Source organism: Zootoca vivipara, chromosome 4, assembly GCF_963506605.1.
Source record: "Zootoca vivipara chromosome 4, rZooViv1.1, whole genome shotgun sequence".
NCBI classification, from domain to species: domain Eukaryota; kingdom Metazoa; phylum Chordata; class Lepidosauria; order Squamata; family Lacertidae; genus Zootoca; species Zootoca vivipara.
The window spans coordinates 82,684,838-82,705,103 of NC_083279.1; the positions used below are offsets into that span (position 1 = coordinate 82,684,838).

The 20,266-nt window shown below is 45.7% G+C and overlaps 1 protein-coding gene across 2 annotated transcripts in view; it reads left to right on the top strand.

Moving 5' to 3' along the window:
• GUCY1A2 (guanylate cyclase 1 soluble subunit alpha 2) overlaps nt 1-20,266 on the top strand; it is a 182,191-nt gene that overhangs the window by 36,047 nt on the left and 125,878 nt on the right. For both annotated transcript variants that reach the window (XM_060273854.1, XM_035114362.2), the window contains exons 2-3: nt 9,219-9,280; nt 19,773-19,894. Coding sequence is in view for 1 of the 2 variants with exons in the window: in XM_035114362.2 (XP_034970253.1) it covers nt 9,219-9,280; nt 19,773-19,894 (184 nt within the window). In the remaining variant the exon portion in view is untranslated. The remainder of the gene's footprint in view (nt 1-9,218; nt 9,281-19,772; nt 19,895-20,266) is intronic.

Below are 20,266 nucleotides of genomic sequence, written 5' to 3' on the forward strand. Positions count from 1 at the left end.
GGCCCAGCCTTTTTATTCTAAGGCAGGATCCGTCAAACACAATTCTTTGTGGGCTGATTTCACACATAATACACATGCCCATCATTTTATGACGATGGCATCAAGTGGGTGACTTGAAACTGGAGATCAAACACCCCAGATAGAACTTCCACATCATCTCAAACGCAAATATTTTCAAAGGAGTTGACTCATGCATTTAGCTGTGATGCAAAAGACGAGAAATCAAGTGATGTACAAGCTATACGCGAATTGGTTCCAAGCGAATGATCACTATTATCTGCAGTAATGAGAGAGTCTTTAGAATAATTGAATTTTGGGAACCGGGAGATATTCCCCCAAAGTCATCTAGCCCAGCTCCTGCTCGGTGCAGACTTTACAATGCAGGGTGCAACTACAGCATCCCAGAAAAGTAGGCACCCAGTTTCAGTTTGAACCCTCCACTGATGGACATTCCACCAGCAGAAGCGGCTGTACGAGGGCTAATGGGGCATGGCCCCAGCAACAGCAGTCTACCCTCAGCCAGCTCCCACCTTACCTGCCTTACTTACAGCTAATCTCGGGGGCAGCATTGCCTATCAGCTTCCTCCTCCTTAGTATTGCAGGAGTTTGGATGAGATGGCCCTTGGGGGTCCCTTCCATTTCTACAGTTCTTTGATTCCAGAACTCTTATGCTCAGCTCTGTTCCTGGCTTCCAGCAGCAGTGGATCAGACAAGCATTTGATTCACACACACCCCCCCACTCTCCATATTCTTTCAGTCTCACTAATGGTCCATTTTCATGATGGGGAAAGATTGCCAATGACCCATCTGTATTCTTGCTCCACTGTAAAAACCACCATACCACTCATCCCCTGGTTTTGAATCCCGCATAGCTGCCATGTCTCCCGTATTCCCCGTGAAACCCCCGTTTTTCTGGCTGTCCCCAGCCGAAAAAACAGATCTTTTTGTTTCCCCCTGGTTTATTCTGGCACGACGGCCATTTTGGAACTGGGCGGAGCATGCTCAGAAGCGACTTTTGATGCTGCTTTGCCCAGTTCCAAAATGGCTGCAGTGCGACTTCTGGTGCAGCAGCCATTTTGCAACAGGGCAGAGCAGCATCAAAAGTCGCTTCTGAGCATGCTCCACCCAGTTCCAAAATGGCGGCAGTGCTACTTCCGGTCTGCTACGTCCGGTCCAGTCCCTTATTTCTCAGACTGGAACTTGGCAGGTATGGAATCCCGTTGTTGTGAACAGTTGGACCTCAACCATTGCAGTGTGAGATTCCTGCATTGCGTTGCAGGGGGTTGGGCTAGATGACCCTCGGGGTCCTTTCCAGCTTTTCCATTTTGTGATTTTATGATTCTATGGCTCCACCTGTCATTGGCCCTGGCTCTTCCTCCAATGAGTTCTCTGCCTTCTGCCCTGCCAGTCCCATTGGGCACCAGTTCCCCCCATCTCTTGAGGCAGTCTGTGTCACTGTTGAGTGGCTCTTCCCATTAGGAAGTCTCCTCCGGTGTTTAGCTGAAAGCTGCTACCTTGCAATTTCTTTGCAATGCTGTCTTAGCACAGGGGGGAGCTCTCCCACGCTGTGCTTCCACTTGGTAATTGGCAGGTACGAAATGGATGGAAGAAAGCAGGAGATGTTGGAAATAGGAAGTCAAAGAAAGAAAGAAAAATAAGTGAGTTTTCTGTAGCATATGGGAGAGCCATATCCTTATGTAGAATATTATACAGAACACAGAAAAAGTTCTGTAAACTATTCCTCTGAGCGATGCAGGTTGCTGGTTGTTTTCAGCACTTGCGAAAAGTTAGAAATTACACGGTTAAGCAAAAATCAAATCAAATCTGCAAAGACGTGTGCATAACTGGCAGTGAAATATGGACTCCAATCGGAAATGTATCCTTGTGACTATGGAACGAGTGAAAAACCAGTCTGTGGGTACGAGAGGCAACAGATTTATAAAACTTAAAACATCCAATGTGAAAATGCTTTGAGCAAATTGTCTGCAAAGAGACTGGGGTATGAGTGGGGTCAGATGAGCGGGGTACAAATACTGTAATAAAATAATAAAAAAAGACACAGAAAACATAGCTGGATAGATGGCATAAAATTATAACTCAGTTATTAACTAACAGCACAATCTTAATCACGTCTACTCTGAAGTAAGTCATACTGAATTCACTGGGGATTACTCAGAGAAAAGTAGAGTTAGGATTGCAGCCTAAATAACCAAATAAACATATTTACAGTTTATTTATTTGTTTGAAGCTGTAATGCTATATATTCAACTCAGTGGGACTTAATTTGGAGCAGGTTTGCACTGCATGTTTAGAATTTTAGCTTATTTTTCAGCCCCAGGTTGGAGCATAGCTTTTAAAAATAAAATAAAATATTTTTCCCCACTGTGATTTTGTTTGCTTTATGACGGAGTTCTTAATTTGTTGTTTATTTGGACCTGTTTATATGATTTTGCAATGTTTGTATATTGCTGTTTCTCTCTGTTTATTTTTATTGCTTTCCCCACTTGCTCTGCAGTTGAAAATATTTAATGAAGAATGTGCTGTAAATGCTGCAAATCATAATAAAGATAATAAGAAGCCCCAACCTCCCCAACCACACTGGTATAAGTGATGCAAATCAAGCTAATTTGCACATATTTCCTTGGTTAGTATCGTATATTTTATTTCTGGCAGTTATAGGAAGGGACAAAAAGCTGGTAAAGGGCTATTTCCAACTATATTGGTCTAGGCAGTAAGCAGCACATGATCTGAATCACAAAGCATTTATCTTCTTTTGACTTCCATTCAACTATCTGGAAATCACTTCCCCAAAATACCCATGGCATTGGGGTGGATTTGCACTGTGGGGCCCAGTAGGTTGGGATGCAGGTGGCGCTGTGGTCTAAACCACTGAGCCTCTTGGGCTTGCCCATTGGAAGGTTGGTGGTTCGAATCCCCGTAACGGAGTGAGCTCCTGTTGCTCTGTCCCAGCTTCTGCCAACCTAGCAGTTTGAAAGCACGCCAGTGCAAGTAGATAAATAGGTACTGCTGTGGCAGGAAGGTAAACGGCGTTTCCATGCGCTCTGGCTTCCGTCACGGTGTTCCGTTGTGCCAGAAGCAGTTTAGTCATGCTGACCACATGACCCGGAAAGCTGTCTGTGGACAAACGCCGGCCCCCTCGGCCTGAATGAGATGAGCGCCGCAACCCCATAGTTGCCTTTGACTGGACTTAACTGTCCAGGGGTCCTTTACCTTTTTTAAAACCTTTAGTACGTTTTGACAGTTGCAGGGTTTTGACAGTTGCAGCTCAGTGATCACAACTGCAAAAGGTGTCTGTTCACCCAAGATGCAAATGTTATTTTTTTTAAATAAAAGTTGAGGCCTTGGTCTTGGCTTTCTTCTAACCAAGGCTTCTTTTTACCTGGAACTCACAGGAACTCAGTTCTGGCACCTCTCAGGTGAGTGCTGTTGCCATTCTAAGAGAATGAGGGAGGTGTTCGCGGTGAGTTCTGGCACCTCTTTTTCTAGAAAAATAGCAGGCAAAAAGCCTCTATAAAGTCCAAGTGTCTCTGCGTCCAGTCCCTGTGTCCGTGGGATTGCACTACTGCGCCGTTGGGACAGAGCGCGTTGGCAGGCGTGTAAGGGAGCTCAGCCTCTCGGCGTTTGGAGCAGCTCTCGCGAGAGAATCCAGAGGATGCGCGAGATAGCCCCGTGCTCGTGAGCGAGCGCGCTCTGTCTCCACGCAGGCACACTCGCGAGGCCGTTTACTTCTCGCGTGGACTTACTTCTAAGCAGCAGCGGCCGTTACAAGTGGCGGCGGGCGAGCGATGTCAGCTCTGCACATGTCCCCAAGGTTGCTAGAGCAACAGGCCTGTTCTAGCACCCGTTAATTTAACGGGCTTCATGACTAGTAGCTTATAACTTGCCTGAAACTTCAATAAATAGTACCAGAGAACTTAGAATCTAGCCTTGGCTGGACACATTTCTGCAACAGATTAGTCTAGTGTGAATCATTCACTGCACTGTGGTGTATGTATATTTGATACGTTGGCAGAGACCATTAAGCGCACCATTTCTCAAACCTTCAGAAGTCATTTTGGAATTGCTGCTTTACTTATGATATCAGAGTCCTTCTGTATTTAACTTCAGTGCTATGACAAGTATTTGAAATTGCTGTGATCCGTTGTTTCGTGTGGTTTGTGTGTTTTGTTTTGTTTTTTAAAAAAACCATATTGGCACTGTTGGGGCTATTCACTCTTTACAAAACACGGCTAATGTTCAGCAATCTAGACAAGTCAGGGCACTGCTTTTACTGCAGCTGAGGACATGGTGAAACCACCAAGATGCCTTTCTGTTTCCATTTTTCAAATACTTTTTATTTGCAATGCAAAATTATATTTAAAAAATCAATTACATATCATATAAAGAGATTCCTCTGAATCTCAGGGTGTTCCCCCACCCCTCCCCTGGAGTCCCATTTTAATAATTTAAAACTGCATATTTTTTATCAATCCATATTTTCCATGATACACTACAAGTGAAATCAAAATCCTGCCAATGTTTCCATCTGCTTACAGTGGTCTCTTAGATAACTTATAATTTTTCCCATTCTTTTATACAACAGTTGGTTTTTGTGTTTTCCAGTCAGCTTTGCCATTTCAGCATAGTCCATCAGCTTGGTTTGCCATTCTTCTCTGGTAGGGACTGTATCCTCTTTCCATCTCTTATACAGGAGCGTTTTCAAATTCCTCCTGAATGTTCATGACGATGGAATCAGGCAACCCTCATTAGGAAGGCATTCCGCAAATGTGGAGCCACCACTGAAAAGGCCCCATCATGGATCAGGCGCAATTGGGTTTCACCACCAACAAGGCCTCAGCCGATGATTGTAGGGTCATAAATTGTTGATATTGGGGGAGGTGCCTTTAAAGGTACTTGCATCACCAGGTCATTTGGGGCTTTATATACTAGTACAGGGAGGGTGGAAGGCAGGGAGATGGAGCAAGAGCCAATGGCCGAACCCATCGATTTGAATTTTGCCCCCACTCATCTCTTTGCTGAGTTCTACAAGGGCAACACAGACTAGTGTGCCATTCAGCCTAACCGACCAGCCTCCCCACTGCTCTCTGGGGTTGTGGGCCTGGCCACTTTAGCCCAGACAAAAGATGAAAAGCATTTCCTGGTGATTGCCAGTTATTCTCAGGACTTTTAAGTTCCCCTTTTCTTATATTTTGGGCCAGTTCTACTTGCCAAGTGGCCCCTCTGGCGGGCATCGCTGTGCGCTTCGGGTCTTTAAATTTGGTGCGCTTTAGGCATTTTAAGCATGCACTTCATAAGTGCATGACAGTTGAAGGGCCTTAATGGCTCTGCTAGAAGTCACTTAGCTTCTCGCTGAGAAGTGAGGGGAGGATCTTATTAGGTTTAGATGGAAATTCTCCCACAAGAAGTAGTAGGACTCTGTCACGTGAGAAAGGACATGCTTCTAAGATGCTTCACTTCAGACAGGACAGCTCTATATTCCACGAAACCTCACAGAAAATATTTTTCTCCTGGCTTTCTGTTTTCCTGTAACTGCAGGTATCTGTGAATAGGAATCGGATGATGAAAGTGATATAAATGAAGATAAATTTAATGAATAATAATAACAATAACAAAAAGATAAGGATGTAGGTAGGTTAAGAGCACTTGACGCCGGTGAATAACGCAAAGCAAAACAAATGCTTTAAAAAAAGAGACAGGTTACTGTTTGCGTAATTTAATTGTGTGTTGTCTTTATACAGTTGCCAGTTTTTCTTTGTTAAATTTTAATTGTGCAAAATCTGGCAACTGGTCAAATTGACCTCAGGTTTCAAGATAAAAGTCAATGGAGAAAGAGTTTAATTCTTGGGAAATGAACACTGTGTTCTTCTTTCATCCCTTTCTTCTCAGCAAAAATTTGTGCTGTGGAGCTCTTAAATCCCCACCCCAAGCAGCATCTGAAGAGAATTTCTGCTCCATCAGGTCCTTAGGTTTTAAACACCTGCTTCTCCAAATGGGAGGAAGCTGCTTCCTTATGTGTGGTCTCATTTAGATAGAGCTGCTGTTGATTTTTTATTTTATTTTATTTTGCTAGAGCATATCGGATTCTTTTTAAATGCTTTCCTGAGAGAGTAAAATTTAACTCCTGCTGAGGGTAGATGTAATTGCCAACTTGATTTTTTTTTTTAAAAAAACCACAATAATCCCAAACTTGTTCAAAGGCTTAACCCTCTTTCCCTTCTTTGTTTTTCAAGTCGATGCTGAGCTGCACATCTAAATGCAAAAGGGCAGGTAAATTGCTAGCTCCTGCTATTAGAAGAAGGCTCCTAAAAGTTGTTCATTCTACTTACGGCTGATATTGGACATTGTATGGATCTTTCATTTTTGCTGCCGTTGCAGCAAGAATAATTGAGCTGTGATTTATCACAGTTTTTATTAAATTGACTTGGCATGATGGCCTTCCTTTTCTTGCATATTGACAGAACAGGGGAAAGATGACTGAACTCAGCATTCAAGACATAAAATACAGCTGAAGTTCAAGGTCCCTCATCGAAGTACACATAATTAAAAGCAATTTATATTCACCTCTGCAATTTGGAGTCCATGCAGGGATCATTATCGCCAACCTGATTTTCTTAATGTGTGTTTTAAAGTCACATTTATCAAAATTAAGTAATATGTGAGTAATCTTCCCTGTTTTGTTTTTGCAATAAAATAGCAACCATTTTATCCACGCATTTGCAGGCTCAAACACACACATCAGATGTGCCAGGCGAAATTAAAGTGCCTTCAGACTGTCACTATTTTGAAGGAGGGATTCAAGCACATGCCTGGAAATTTAGATTTGCACAATTAAAGTAGGTTAAAGTGGTCTGTCACTCTAGCTCAACAAATCCACTTGAAAAAAAGGATGGGACTTTTTGCAATTTGGAAAGTGACAGGGAAATGCATTGAAAAGTGTGGGATGTAAGAAAGGCATGTAAATGGGGGACATAGAAACATCCTGCAAACAAATCCAGATGCATGCCAAATGTATGATCACAGTCATATAAGAACTCCTACAGGTATTGCAGTGAGGAGGAGACAGTACCTGGTGGTAACCCTGGCTCCCTCGGCTGCCATGACTCAGGGAAGCATTGATGGGGAGAGATGAAGGCAGAAGGGAGGAGGAATGAAACAGAGAGAGATGCAGACAGAAGAACAAGGCTGGGATGGTTCTGCAAGTGACACTTGGGTGATTGGCTCCAGCAATGGCAGAAAGCAGGAGACTGCTTCTGGTGAAAGATGCAGGCAGAAGCTACAGATCCATTCCAGCCTTTTGCTTCTGCCTGTGTCTGAAGAACTTTCCCACTGTCTCATGGTTATGTTTTCCTTCTTGTTTTTTAGTGCTGTTTCTTTATTGCTTTTGCGTTTCTTTGTAGTTTTATGCTGGTTTTACAGTCGTTTTTCTGCTGGTGCAACTTTCGTATTGCTTGTTCTACTTGATAATACAGTGGTACCTCAGTTTACGAACTTAATCCGTTCCAGAAGTCCGTTCTTATACCGAAACCATTCTTAAACCGAGGCACACTTTCCCTAATTAGGCCTCCTGACACTGGTGCCCTTCCACCGTTTGGTTTCCGTTCTTAGACCGAGGTAAAGTTCGCAAACCAGGACACTACTTTCGGTTCTGCAAAGTTCGCAAACCAAATCGTTCATAAACAGGACTGTTCTCAAACTGAGGTACCACTGTATTTGTTTTCTGTTGATTTTTAAATTGTGATGACATTGCAAGTTGGGTGGCATATAGACCTTATGCATACAAGACTTTAAATCCCTATCCACCTTCTCGGGTGATGAGATCAGCAAAGCGGGCCCTCTTGGGAGCCAGTGTGGTGTAGTGGTTAAGAGCAGTAGACTCGTAATCTGGGGAACCGGGTTCGCTTCCCTGCTCCTCCACATGCGGTTGCTGGGTGACCTTGAGCTAGTCACACTTCTCTGAAGTCTCTCAGCCTCACTCATCTCACAGAGTGTTTGTTGTGGGGAGGAAGGGAAAGGAGAATGTTAGCCGCTTTGAGACTCCTTTGGGTAGTGATAAAGCAGGATATCAAATCCAAACTCTTCTTCTTGGTAGTTCCCCGCTCAAAGTGCAGGGAATAGCGGCCCATGAGAGGGCTTTCCCTGTGACTGGCTCCACAGAGCTGGGTCTATCATATTCAGTGTACAGCTCTCACCATAAGCTGATGATACACCTTTTAAAGTTGGCATTTGAGGTATTTTGTTTTGTGGTCCTCACATTTGTACTGTTTTGAACCCTTATGATTTTTTTTAATGTAATTGTAGCAGTTGGTTTTCAGAATTGTTTATTGCATTTTTCTAACCTGCGCTGGGATCTTACAGTGAAGGGCGGGTAAGAAATACAGTCGTACCTTGGTAGTCGAACGCCTTAGTTGTTGAACAAATCGGCTCCCGAACGTCGCAAACCTAGAAGTGAGTGTTCTGGTTTGTGAACGTTTTTTGGAAGCCAAACATCCGACGTGGCTTCCGATCAGCTGCTGGAAGCTATCATGTGGCGTACTGCTCGTGAGTGAACCATGCTCACTTTTCTCCTCGCCAGGAGAAAACATACCATAATCCCTGCCTTAGTATTACGTTTGAACGCTATGTCTCTGCCATGATCAAGAATAAATTTGGTTTGCAAGATTATGGTTTGTTGTACATGAAACAAACCATGATCTCTGGTTAAGATGTAACACTAAGCCAGAGGAGTGTGTGTTTATTGCTCTCGGCATGAGTGGAGAGGAGCGAAGTGTGTATGAGTCCGTAGTGTATGGTAAGCTATGGTTTATGATGCGCTGTGACTTGTGAATGGGGCCCATTGTGTTTTCTGCTTGCTGCCTTTTGTATTAAGCAGCGCTGGCTAAAGAAACCACTGCTGATTTAATGGAGGACTAAAATATCAGGGAAGAGCCTTGAAATATTGATGTGTTTGTAGAACAAAAACAGCTTGCTACTTCTGGGCTGCTTCCTTCCCGTTTCTCTGGGGGAAGCACAACAGATGTGTGAGGAGAGAGAGAAAAAGTGTAATTGGAAAAAAACAACATACCATACATTAGATTAAGTGATAAAATCAGTAGTCACCTCCAGACATCGTGCTGAGCGCTAGGCTGGCTGACGAGCTGCTGATAAGCTTTTTTTAAAATAAAAACAACAACACCATTCTTTCTTTGTTTATTCTATAGCCTCAGACCATAAGGCAGACTCTCCAGAGGACACTGCAGCATTACGAGCATCAAGTTATTGGGTAAGTAGAGCTCATTTCTCAAAAAACGGATAGATAGATGGTGGTGACAATGAGAAGCAATTGACATTATGATTCTACGATGTTTGCTAACACGAACACCTCATGGGCGTATAGGAAGTTGCCCTTACTCGGAGACCTCGGGGATTGAACCTGGGACCTTCGCCATACAAAGCAGACGCTTTGCCACTGAGCTGTGGCCCTTCCCCAGGTGTATTCTTTACTGCTAGCTTGTTACGCCAATTCTCAAATGGCTGTGGTGCTGCTGTTCATATAATTTGGATGCCCACAACTGCTCAGCTTACGCTAGCTTTTTCTTCTTCTCAGTGCAGAAAGTTTATTTGTTGTAAGCTGCTGATGCAGTTTTGTCCACAGCCATGGAATTTCTCTTAGGGATCATTCACCCTTCTCTTTGTCCCGTGATTTCTAAGGAATGGGTGCGAGAGGTGGGTTGTTGTTGTTTTTTTTTGTCCCACCCCTTTCCCCGGAGAAACCCGCTGCCTACCGCTGAATCACCACAAACATTAACTGGCAGAAAACCCTATTGACGTTAGATTCAGTAAACAGCGGGTTTCCCCAGAGAAAGCAGTTCCTAGAAATCACGGGGCAAACAGACGTGTGGATGAGCCCTTAGTGTGGGATGCATTGTAAGAAAGAAACGGAATGGGATTTAAGACTCAACTAGGGGTGAATTTGGATTCCCTCAGGAATATGTGGAACTAGATTTTTTTTTCTAGAAAAACCTCCCTTTTTCTCTTATAATGGTGACGGCGCCCACCTTGAGAGGTGCCGGAACTGAGTTCCGGTGAGTTCCAGCCAAAAAAAGAAAAGAAAAAAAGCCCTTTGTGGCACTACCTCCCGGTTTTGGGAGAAGTAGCTCAGCTTATTTCAGAAGTCAGGGAAAGCTTTGTACTACTGGCTCAAAGAAATGCTGTGTGCGCACTCAACAGCATGGGAAGGGAAAGGTCTGGATTGAGCTCTTAGGGTTTTTTTAACATTTAGGTTTTTTTTATAATTTTGGGACTATTTTATGGAGAAACTGTATGCGGCTTGTGAATTTTATTGTACTGTAATGTTTTGTTTTAAATGCTAATGTTGCGCACTTCTTGGAGTATTTGCAGAAGTGATCAATAAAGAAATCAGCACCAAATAACATAACTAATTCTGGGGACAGGATTAACTTTATTTGTTTTTAAAAAGGAAAAGGTAGTTGGATTCCACACACACACACACACACACACACCAGGTTCAGGATTCTATTTTTTTTTTTAACAGAGTGTAAATACAGTCCTATGACCTTTCTGTAGAATGAATCATGTAATGGTTTATTTATAAACAGTTCAGATATATTTGTCTTGTGGAAGTGATTTCAGACCTCGGCCAGACTGCCTTTCTATTGTGCTAAATGTAAGACTACATCACCTAGTTCTTGCCAGAGAGAGTGTGCTATTCCAGTTAATGCTTTACATACGTGAGACACTGTGTTGTTAGAAAGGAAAGGAAAATGGCGTTGATAGCCAAAAAAGCAAAGCGGAGTGGTGTTGTAGCAATACAATAAACTCTGTTTATGATAATATTTTTTCTTTGGAAAAGATCTTTCTTGTCCAGCATTCTGTTTCCACAGTGGCCAACTGTGAACGCTTCTGGAAAGTCCACAAACGGGACCACAGCACTCTCCTGTTTGTGTTTCCCAGTACTGCTTCTGATACTGGGATGCATGAGCTGGCCGAGTTAGCACGATGCAGATGGATGATTTGCCGGGGAACTGGGGAAAGGTCTCTAGTGAGATGGGGAGGTCTTTGCCAGACTTGGGGGTGCCTGATAATTAGGATCCTGGGGTAGGGCCCCATAGCCTGCGTTCTCACCTCACCCTTGTCTATGGTGAGAGCCACAAGCCCCTCCTCCCTCTTCAGACCCGCTCCACAGTACGGCTGGGTGGTATACCAATATATCGTCCAAAACCAGTTTGAAGTCCACATCGCGATACTGGTTTCATAATTTTTGACCTGGCAATATATCATGATGCGTGCTATGCAGAAATCACAATGTGGGGGAAACCGTGAAGCCCAAATTTCTCTCTCTAGATGCAGTCCCTCTTAACTCTGCTGGGTCAGCGCTCCCCAGCTCATGCAAGGGGGCAACGAATAGCAAGAGCATGGCACTGGCAAAAATCATGATGCGGGGGGAAACTGCGAAGCCAGCCTTTACATAGCTCCATCCTGATTTCAGACATTGTGGTGTATTGAATTATATTGTGATGTTTAGCTGGTAGTTCGGTATAGAGCAATGTTGAAAACCAGATACCACCCAGCCCTACCCCACAGTGCCTTTTGCATTGCCCACCTTGGAGTCATCAGGAGCTGGATCCGTCTAGTCCAGTAGGAAGGATGCTGTTTCCCTCATGTCCTTTCTTCCAGGCTTCTCATCGATCTGGTTGGCCACTGGGAGAACAGGATGCTGGACTAAGAGGGGCCGTTGTTCTTACACAGAGCAGATCTGGGGAGAGCGTGAGGGCATACGGAGAGAAGAGAGGGGGGAAGTTCTGTTGCGCAAATGGAAATTCTTTGGCTAGTGGATCTGTTTTGTTGGCTAACGGTCCCATGTGTCTGGATACACTTGCTGAAATAGGAAGGTTTTCAGCCAGCCTCTAAAGAAGCACAGCAAAGGCAATTGCCTCATGCCATGAGATGTGGAGTTCCAGCGCACACCAAAAGAGTGACTCCTCGCGAATGAGGAGCATTAATATTGTGTGGCTGTAAGCAACAGCAATGGCTAGCACACAGTCTGTGTGTAAATAGTGAGTTTTATTCCAAATAGACAAAACAAAGGCAAGTAACCACAAGAAAGACTGCAACTTCCTGCTCAAGACCACTAGTTAATCAGATGATGACTCATCTAGCTCTCTAGCGTGAGTCCACCTCCTTTTATTCCTACGCTCGAACAACGCCCTCTGCCTCTCTCTCTGTAATTGCCATTTCCTCTTATCCTGTAACCCTCCCCTCCTACGTTCCTGTAACTTTAAAGAACTAGGAACAGACTCGGACAAACTCTCTTCTGAGGTTTGAGTTATTTCTGCCATTTGCTCACCCCTCCCAGCCAGTTCCTTTATCAAAGCAAGCCTCCCTTCCAGTTCCGGGCTATCAGCCAAGTCCAACAGCTGAGCCTCATTAGTTATCGGCTCTAACCTAACATCATCCCCCCCTCTAGGGGCCTCCTCTCCTTCCTCCCGCCTCCGCACTTCCTTACTTGGGGCGTTATGAGATACCTCCCACCATTCTCCCTCTTCACTTCCCCAATAACTGCAACCCGGTTGCGACTCTTCTACTTCTTCCTCCTCTTCAAACCCACCATTCACTTCAGCTTCCCAGTCTGCCTGTTCTGCCTGCTCCTCTACCCAACCCCGGGGTTTGGGTTTATTAGGGTACCTATGGTGAAACTCTCTCTGCAGCCTAGATGCATGTATATCACTCGCATTCACCCATGAGTTCTCCTCTGGTCCGTACCCTTTCCAAGCCACCAAATACTGTACCCCCCTGCCCCTTCTACGAGAGTCCAATAGCTGAACCACTTCATATTCCGGTTCACCCTCCACCCAGATGGGCAAAGGTGGTGGCTCCTTCCTCTTCTGATACCGGTGTCTTGGCGTTACTGGCGATAAGAGTGACCGATGGAACACCGGATACATCTTCATTGAAGTCGGTAAACGTAACTTATATGAAACAGGATTTATTTGTTCCAACACTTCGAATGGCCCTACCCGTTGCGGCAGTAACTTCTTACAACGTCCCTTGCTCGGCCAATCTTTAGTGGATAGCCAAACTTGGTCCCCTACCCTTATCTCCTTGCCCACTTGCCGGTGTTTATCAGCTTCTGCCTTATACAGAGCCTTCGCTTTTTCTAGCTGTTCTCGCAGAATACTGTGCAACGCTTCCATTTCTTCTGCGAACTGTTCAGCTGCAGGCACTGCCAGTCCATCTCCCTGACCTGGAAACACCCGTGGATGTCGCCCATGGCAGGCAAAAAATGGCGTCTGCTGTGTAGAAGCATGCACAGCATTATTATAAGCAAACTCAGCCAACGCTAGTTTCCCAACCCAGTCATCCTGTTGATAATTCACGTAACAACGTAGGTACTGTTGCAACGTCGCGTTCGTCCGTTCGGCCTCTCCGTTTGTCTGAGGATGCCGAGCCGATGAGAGGCACACCTCCACCTTCAGCAATTGCATCAGTCTCCTCCAAAACTGGGAGGTAAACTGCGTTCCCCTATCAGACACAATCTTCTGCGGCAATCCATGCAATTTGAACACATGTTCTATGAAGAGTTGCGCGGTCTCCTGTGCCGACGGTAATTTCTTGCAAGGAACAAAGTGTGCCATCTTGGAGAACAGATCTACTACCACCCAAACCACTGTCTGTTTCTGCGACTCGGGCAAATCAGTGATAAAGTCCATAGCAATGCCTTCCCACGGTGCTTGTGGTGTGGGCAGTGGTTGAAGTAGCCCGGCTGGTGTTTCGCGAGGTCTTTTGGACCGTTGGCACACTTCACATGCCCGGACATACTCCTTGACCTCCTCCTGCATCCGTGGCCACCAAAAATCCCTTGATACCAGACGTTCCGTCTTCCACTGCCCAAAATGTCCTGCTGTTGGACTGTCATGGCATTGTCTCAGCACCCTCGCACGAAGCTCTCCCTCTGGCACATAGAGAGCTTCCCCCTTGTACAGCAGCCCTCCTCTCTCAGTAAACTCCTTCCCTTGGACTTCCCCCTTACGTATTGCCTTCCTCTTCTCTTGAGCGAACCCATCCTTCTGCGTTTGTTGGAGAAAGTCTGACCGTTCTAATGCCGTCATTGTTGCTAGCTGCAGTTGTTCGGGGCTCAGGATCAATCTCCGTTCTAACCCGGTCTCTATTTCGGAATACTCCGGTTTTCGGGACAATGCGTCCGCCCGCTGGTTCTGAGCACTAGACACATACTTAATCCGGAAATTGAACCTGGCAAAGAATTGCGCCCACCTAATCTGTCGTTGGTTCAATTGACGAGCCGTCTGCCAGTACTCTAGGTTTTTATGATCAGTGCGTACCTCCACCTGATGCTGCGCCCCTTCCAAGAAATGCCGCCAAGTTTGTAGAGCATCCTTTATTGCCAACAACTCTCTCTCCCATATAGTATAATTTTGTTCTGACGAGTTTAATTTCCTTGAGTGAAAGGCACATGGTCTCAGTTCCCCTTTGTCATCTTCCTGGAGAAGCACCGCCCCAATGGCTTTGTCCGAAGCATCGGTTTCCACGACCATCGGCTTGTACGGGTCTGGATGAGCCAAGTATCTTTCCTCCACAAACAAGTTCTTAAGTCTCTCAAACGCCCTTTGGGCTTCCTCAGTCCATTTAAACGCCTTTTTGCCTTTCAAACAATCTGTTATCGGTGCTGTAAGGCCTGAGTACCTTGGTATAAACTTCCGATAGTAATTGGCAAACCCCAAGAATCTTTGTACATCTTTTCGAGTCTTGGGTCTTTGCCATGACACTACTGCCTGAACCTTTGCTGGATCCATGTGCACCCCCTCTGGGGTGATTCTATAGCCTAAGAACTCCACTTCTGTTACGTGAAAGTGGCATTTCTCCAACTTAGCGTACAATCGATGTTCTCTTAGACGCTCTAACACTTCCTTCACATGTTGTACGTGTTCTTCCAGACTCTCCGAGTAGATTAATAGGTCATCTAAATAAGCAAGGACCGAACGATCCAACAAGTCGGACAACACGTAATTAATAAATGCCTGAAAGGTGGCCGTGCCCGACTGTAGTCCAAACGGCATGACAAGATATTCAAATGTGCCGTACCTGGTGTTAAAGGCCGTCTTCCATTCATCTCCCTCTCTTACTCGTATCAAATTATATGCCCCCCTCAAGTCCAGTTTTGTAAAAATTTTAGCCGACCGTAATCTTTCCAGCAAATCCCCAATTCGTGGCAACGGGTAACGACTGGGAATCATGCGCTGGTTGATCTTCCTGTAATCAACTACAAGTCTTTTCTCAGAAGTGTTCTTCTTATCCACAAAGAAAATTGGAGCTCCTCCCGGAGTCTTGGTAGGCCGTATGAAACCCCGTTCCAAATTTTTTCGCAGGAACTCCCTCAGTTCTGCCAACTCCACTTCTGACATAGCGTAGATACGGCTGGCGGGTATCTCAGCCCCTGGCACCAGATCTATTTTGCAATCGTACTGGCGATGCGGTGGTAACCGATCTGCCTCCTTCTCGCAGAATACGTCTCTAAAAGACTTATACTGTGGGGGTATTTGTCTCTCTTCCCCAGTGAGCGGACCACAGTCTGGCGTACCATTGGCCTCACCATTCTTCTCCGCCCTGATTCCCAAACAATGTAGTCGGCAATACACTGACGAAAAGGTCATCGATCTCTGGCCCCAGGAGATCATCGGATCATGACGGGATAGCCAACTCATCCCCAAAACCACGGGGTAGGAGTTCAACCTGGTGATATGGAATGCAATGACCTCTCGGTGTCCCGGCAGTTCTAGACCAATTGGCATTGTGGCCTCTGACACACAGCCAGACAGCAACACTCTACCATCAATTGTTCTAACTTCTAAAGGTTCTTCCAATGACTGTGTCTCTATTCCCAACCTGCTCACCAAGTCCATGTCTATAAAATCAGTCGAGGCTCCAGAATCAATAAGAACTTCCACACGCTCGCCCCTTCCATCTGGGAGTCGTAGCATTGCGAATGCTGTAATTACTGGTAAGATCGGTCCAGGTGGAAGCCCTTTGGGTCTCTTTTCCCCCAACCCGAGGCCTCCAGAACGGGCTGGGTCATCTCGTTTCCCGACTGCTCCACTATGCCCTCTCCAGGTGTTGTTACATTTGTGCCAGACAGCGCACCTCGGTTTCTTCCTACAGTACACTGACGAGCCATGTGATTGGGGGAGCCGCAGATAAGGCACAACCGATCTCTCCACCTTCTCTCTCTCTCAGCGTGTGTAATACTAGGTGTTGTACCCCTTCTGATAGAACTACGTTGCATGGGTGCTTCTTCCTCCACCCTTCGTGAATCCGGCAGCTCTAAGGGCACAAATGTCCTGCGGCTCTCTGACCTTCCTTGGCCCCTACGCAACCTGTCCAGCGATTGGAACCTCAGGTCTAGTTGCAAGGCGACTTGTGCCACCTCTTCCAAGGTCTTCAACCCAGGATTTTTTGCCAACTCCACCCGAATCTCTTCACTGAGTCCCGCCTTAAACAATCCAACCAAGGCCTTTCCTTCCCAGCCTAGTTGTCTAGCAAGTCTCACAAAAGAGGACCAGAACTGTGCTACAGTTCCCTTTCCTTGCTTAAGGCTCAAGAACTCCTGTTCCCACTCTGCTTCTTGTGCAGGATTCCTGAACATGCTATCCAGAAGCTTCAAGAAGGCTGATAAGTTGGTGAGCACTCGGTCATTAGACATTAGGTAAGGGGCAATACACTGCCGCGCCTTCCCTTCCAAAAGCCCCACCACCAGGGCCACTCTGGCATCATCATCTCTGTATTCTTCTCCCTTAAGCCTTAAATAATACAAGCAGGAAGCCCGAAATGAATCATACTCTGCACCGCTCCCACTAAAACGTGGGGGAAGGGGAACAAAATTCTTTGCCACTTGCCTGCCAGATAAGTCAGAGAGTTGTCTTGCTTGTTCTGAGGTCACTCCTTCCAGCCGTGCTAATCTTGCCTTCAACTCTTGGTTCTCTGCCCAGAGAGCTTCAGTATTATCTTCTAACTTCATCTCCATTGCTGTTGCGCCGACTGATAAATCCCCAGCCGGTTGCTGCTTCCCCTTTTCTTCCATTCTTGCTTAAATCCACATGCTTCCCCTTCAGCAGCAAGTTAGATGAGTCATGCTGTAAGCAACAGCAATGGCTAGCACACAGTCTGTGTGTAAATAGTGAGTTTTATTCCAAATAGACAAAACAAAGGCAAGTAACCACAAGAAAGACTGCAACTTCCTGCTCAAGACCACTAGTTAATCAGATGATGACTCATCTAGCTCTCTAGCGTGAGTCCACCTCCTTTTATTCCTACGCTCGAACAACGCCCTCTGCCTCTCTCTCTGTAATTGCCATTTCCTCTTATCCTGTAACCCTCCCCTCCTACGTTCCTGTAACTTTAAAGAACTAGGAACAGACTCGGACAAACTCTCTTCTGAGGTTTGAGTTATTTCTGCCATTTGCTCACCCCTCCCAGCCAGTTCCTTTATCAAAGCAAGCCTCCCTTCCAGTTCCGGGCTATCAGCCAAGTCCGACAGCTGAGCCTCATTAGTTATCGGCTCTAACCTAACATCGGCGCCTGTAAAATGGCAAGTGTCGCAGGTCAGATCAGAGGAAGACACCTGCCTTCTTTGTCTTGCCCTCTAAGCTGAATGTTATTCCCAGGGGCCTGAAGTACACATTGTTGATGCAATTGTACCAAATCCATGGGATGCTAGAGCAATTGCTGAGCGTATATCACCTTAGAATCATAGAATTGTAGAGTTGGAAGGGACCCTGAGGGTCATCTAGTCCAACCCCCTACAATGCAGGAATATGCAGCTGTCCCATGCGGGGAATTGAACCTGCAACTTTGGCATTATCAGTGCCATGCTCTAACTAACTGAGCTATCCAGGCTTGACTGCCTTTACAATAAGACTGGCAAGCCCATAAAAGTCGATCATTTGCACCAATATTTAGAAACACAACTCCGCCCCCCCCCTCGGGTTTAAAAATGGACCCAAGTAGCAGCACCAGATTATATATGCTCCAGAGATTTACCCAGTTTATCCCTTAACAACCCTGAGTAATTGCCTATGCCTTGTTTATATTGGCCACTATACCTTTACTATATAGTTTGGATGAGGCCTCTGCCAAGATGGGTTAAGCAGCAGTGACGAGTGGCAAATGCCAACTGCTGCCTTGGGCTCTTATGTAATTACCCAGGTGCCCTGGCAGCTTTGGGATGCTGTACAAGTCGGATCAGGTGTACTCATAGGTGCAAAAAATGCACCCCAGGCTTCTGAAACTCTCTACGCTTTAGGGATTTGCCCTTGTGCATCCCACAGCCTCTTTTGTCAAGCTAGGCTGCAGTGCTGTCCTCGGTGTTAATAATGCTTGTGTGTCTGGAGAACCCCTCGGGGGGGGGGGGAGAGAGAGAGAGAGAGAGAGAGAGAGAGAGAGAGAGAGAGAGAGAGCTATTGCTTGGGGAGTCGTTTGTGCATCCTTACTCATACCTCGATGCAGGATATAGAACAGATGTGGGAGAAAGGGAGTGGAAACCTTCTGGCAAAAGAGCTGCTCTTCTTTTAAAGCTTGTGTTCCTAAGACTCGAGGCTGTGCTGCCTGCAGAACTCCACCCCTTTTTCTCTCCCCTTCCCAAACCATTTGGTGTTGTTTTTTTCCACAAGCGTGCTTGCTCCTGACTGTAGGTGATTCAATCTAATAGCAGGTTCAGGGGTGTGTGTGTCAAATTTGGAGCAAAACAGGGCCATTCAAAATGAAGGTTCCATAGGCATGCAAAATTCTGTAAGCTTGTAAATTAAAAGATACTGTATATGCTTTTCTGAAAACCCCCAAAACTGTCTGTCATGAACCTTTTGCTTACAGAATGCTGGTAGCAATTGAGCGTTTGGAGGGAGGGAGAGAGAGAATACAAAGGTCTAAAGAAACCAGGTCAGGTAAATTGTGGGAGATTATTGATTAAATTTACAGTTGAGAACAGGGGAGGGAGAAGCCTAAAAAGTGGGAGAGTAAGGTTGGGGGGAGGATGTGTGCTGTGAGCTTTAAGAACCTCCGTCATGCACACTCATCCCACAGTCATGTTTCAAGAAGAGGGACGTGAAAACGCATTTTCTCCACTCTCCAGAACTGCATGTCTCCTCCAGTCATCCCCACCATATAGGGCTCATGTTTGGAGCTGGAAGCCTCCTAGTGCTGTATCGCCTAGCAAGGGGAGGTCATGGGGAGCGGTCCCTCCTCCTCAAACTCCTCCAAGAGGTCTGAACAGCACTCCCAAGATTACTGTTCCAGGTTGTTTGGAGTCCTCTTAGAGGACTGGATGCACTACAATGTTATGTTGCAGGTCCTGCTAGTCATTTATGAGATTTATATAGCCCCAGTATAGCCCCAGTATAGATCCTTGGGCAGTGGCTCTGAGAACTAATCATTTATTGCTACTTTCTGTTCCCAGTCCTTTAGCCAGTCGCCAATCAATAAGAGCACATTTCCTCTTATCCCTTGACTGCTAAGTTTACACATAGCCTTTGAGGAGGGATGTTTTGGAAGTCCAAAGTTCTTGGATTACCGGTACTCTCATCTGGCATGCTTTAATAACTCAAAATGTCGACGTGGCAGAACTTAACCTTTGCAGAAGCCATGCTGATTCTTCCTGAGAAGGCTTGTCCTTCTGTGCGTTCAGTCATTCTAGATGCCTAGTTTATTTTTGTTTTGTTTTCATGCACCAGTTTTGTGTTTCTTTCTAGTTACAGGGACGCTGAAAAGAACTTCCACAATCTCTCTAACCGGTGCTCCTATGCAGACCGCCCTGGCAACGACGAAACTGAAGATGTCTCAGGAATCCTCCAGTGTACAGCAAATATACTCGGTACTTGTGTACATTTGTGTCATTGGCAGAAGACATTTTTCTGAGTTTCCCTTCTTGATTTCTGAGCTTTCCCTTCCACGGAGGCCCAATATGCAGAGTTCAGCTTGGTAATGCTGAGGTTGCTTCCATGCAGCTATAATCATTGCCTTATAGTCCAACCTTATGTTCCCAACTGTTAATGGTTAGCAAGATGCCTCTCAGAATTGGGGCAGAAAAGCAGCCACCCTCCTCAGTCGTCATCTCCCCACTTTTCAAAGTATACCATCATATTTGACCCCACTAATAAAATCCCAAGCCTGATGTCCAAATATCCACTGGGTCCTGACCCCATTGGAGTAAGAGCCCTTGATTGGTAAAGGATGCTATCTGAGC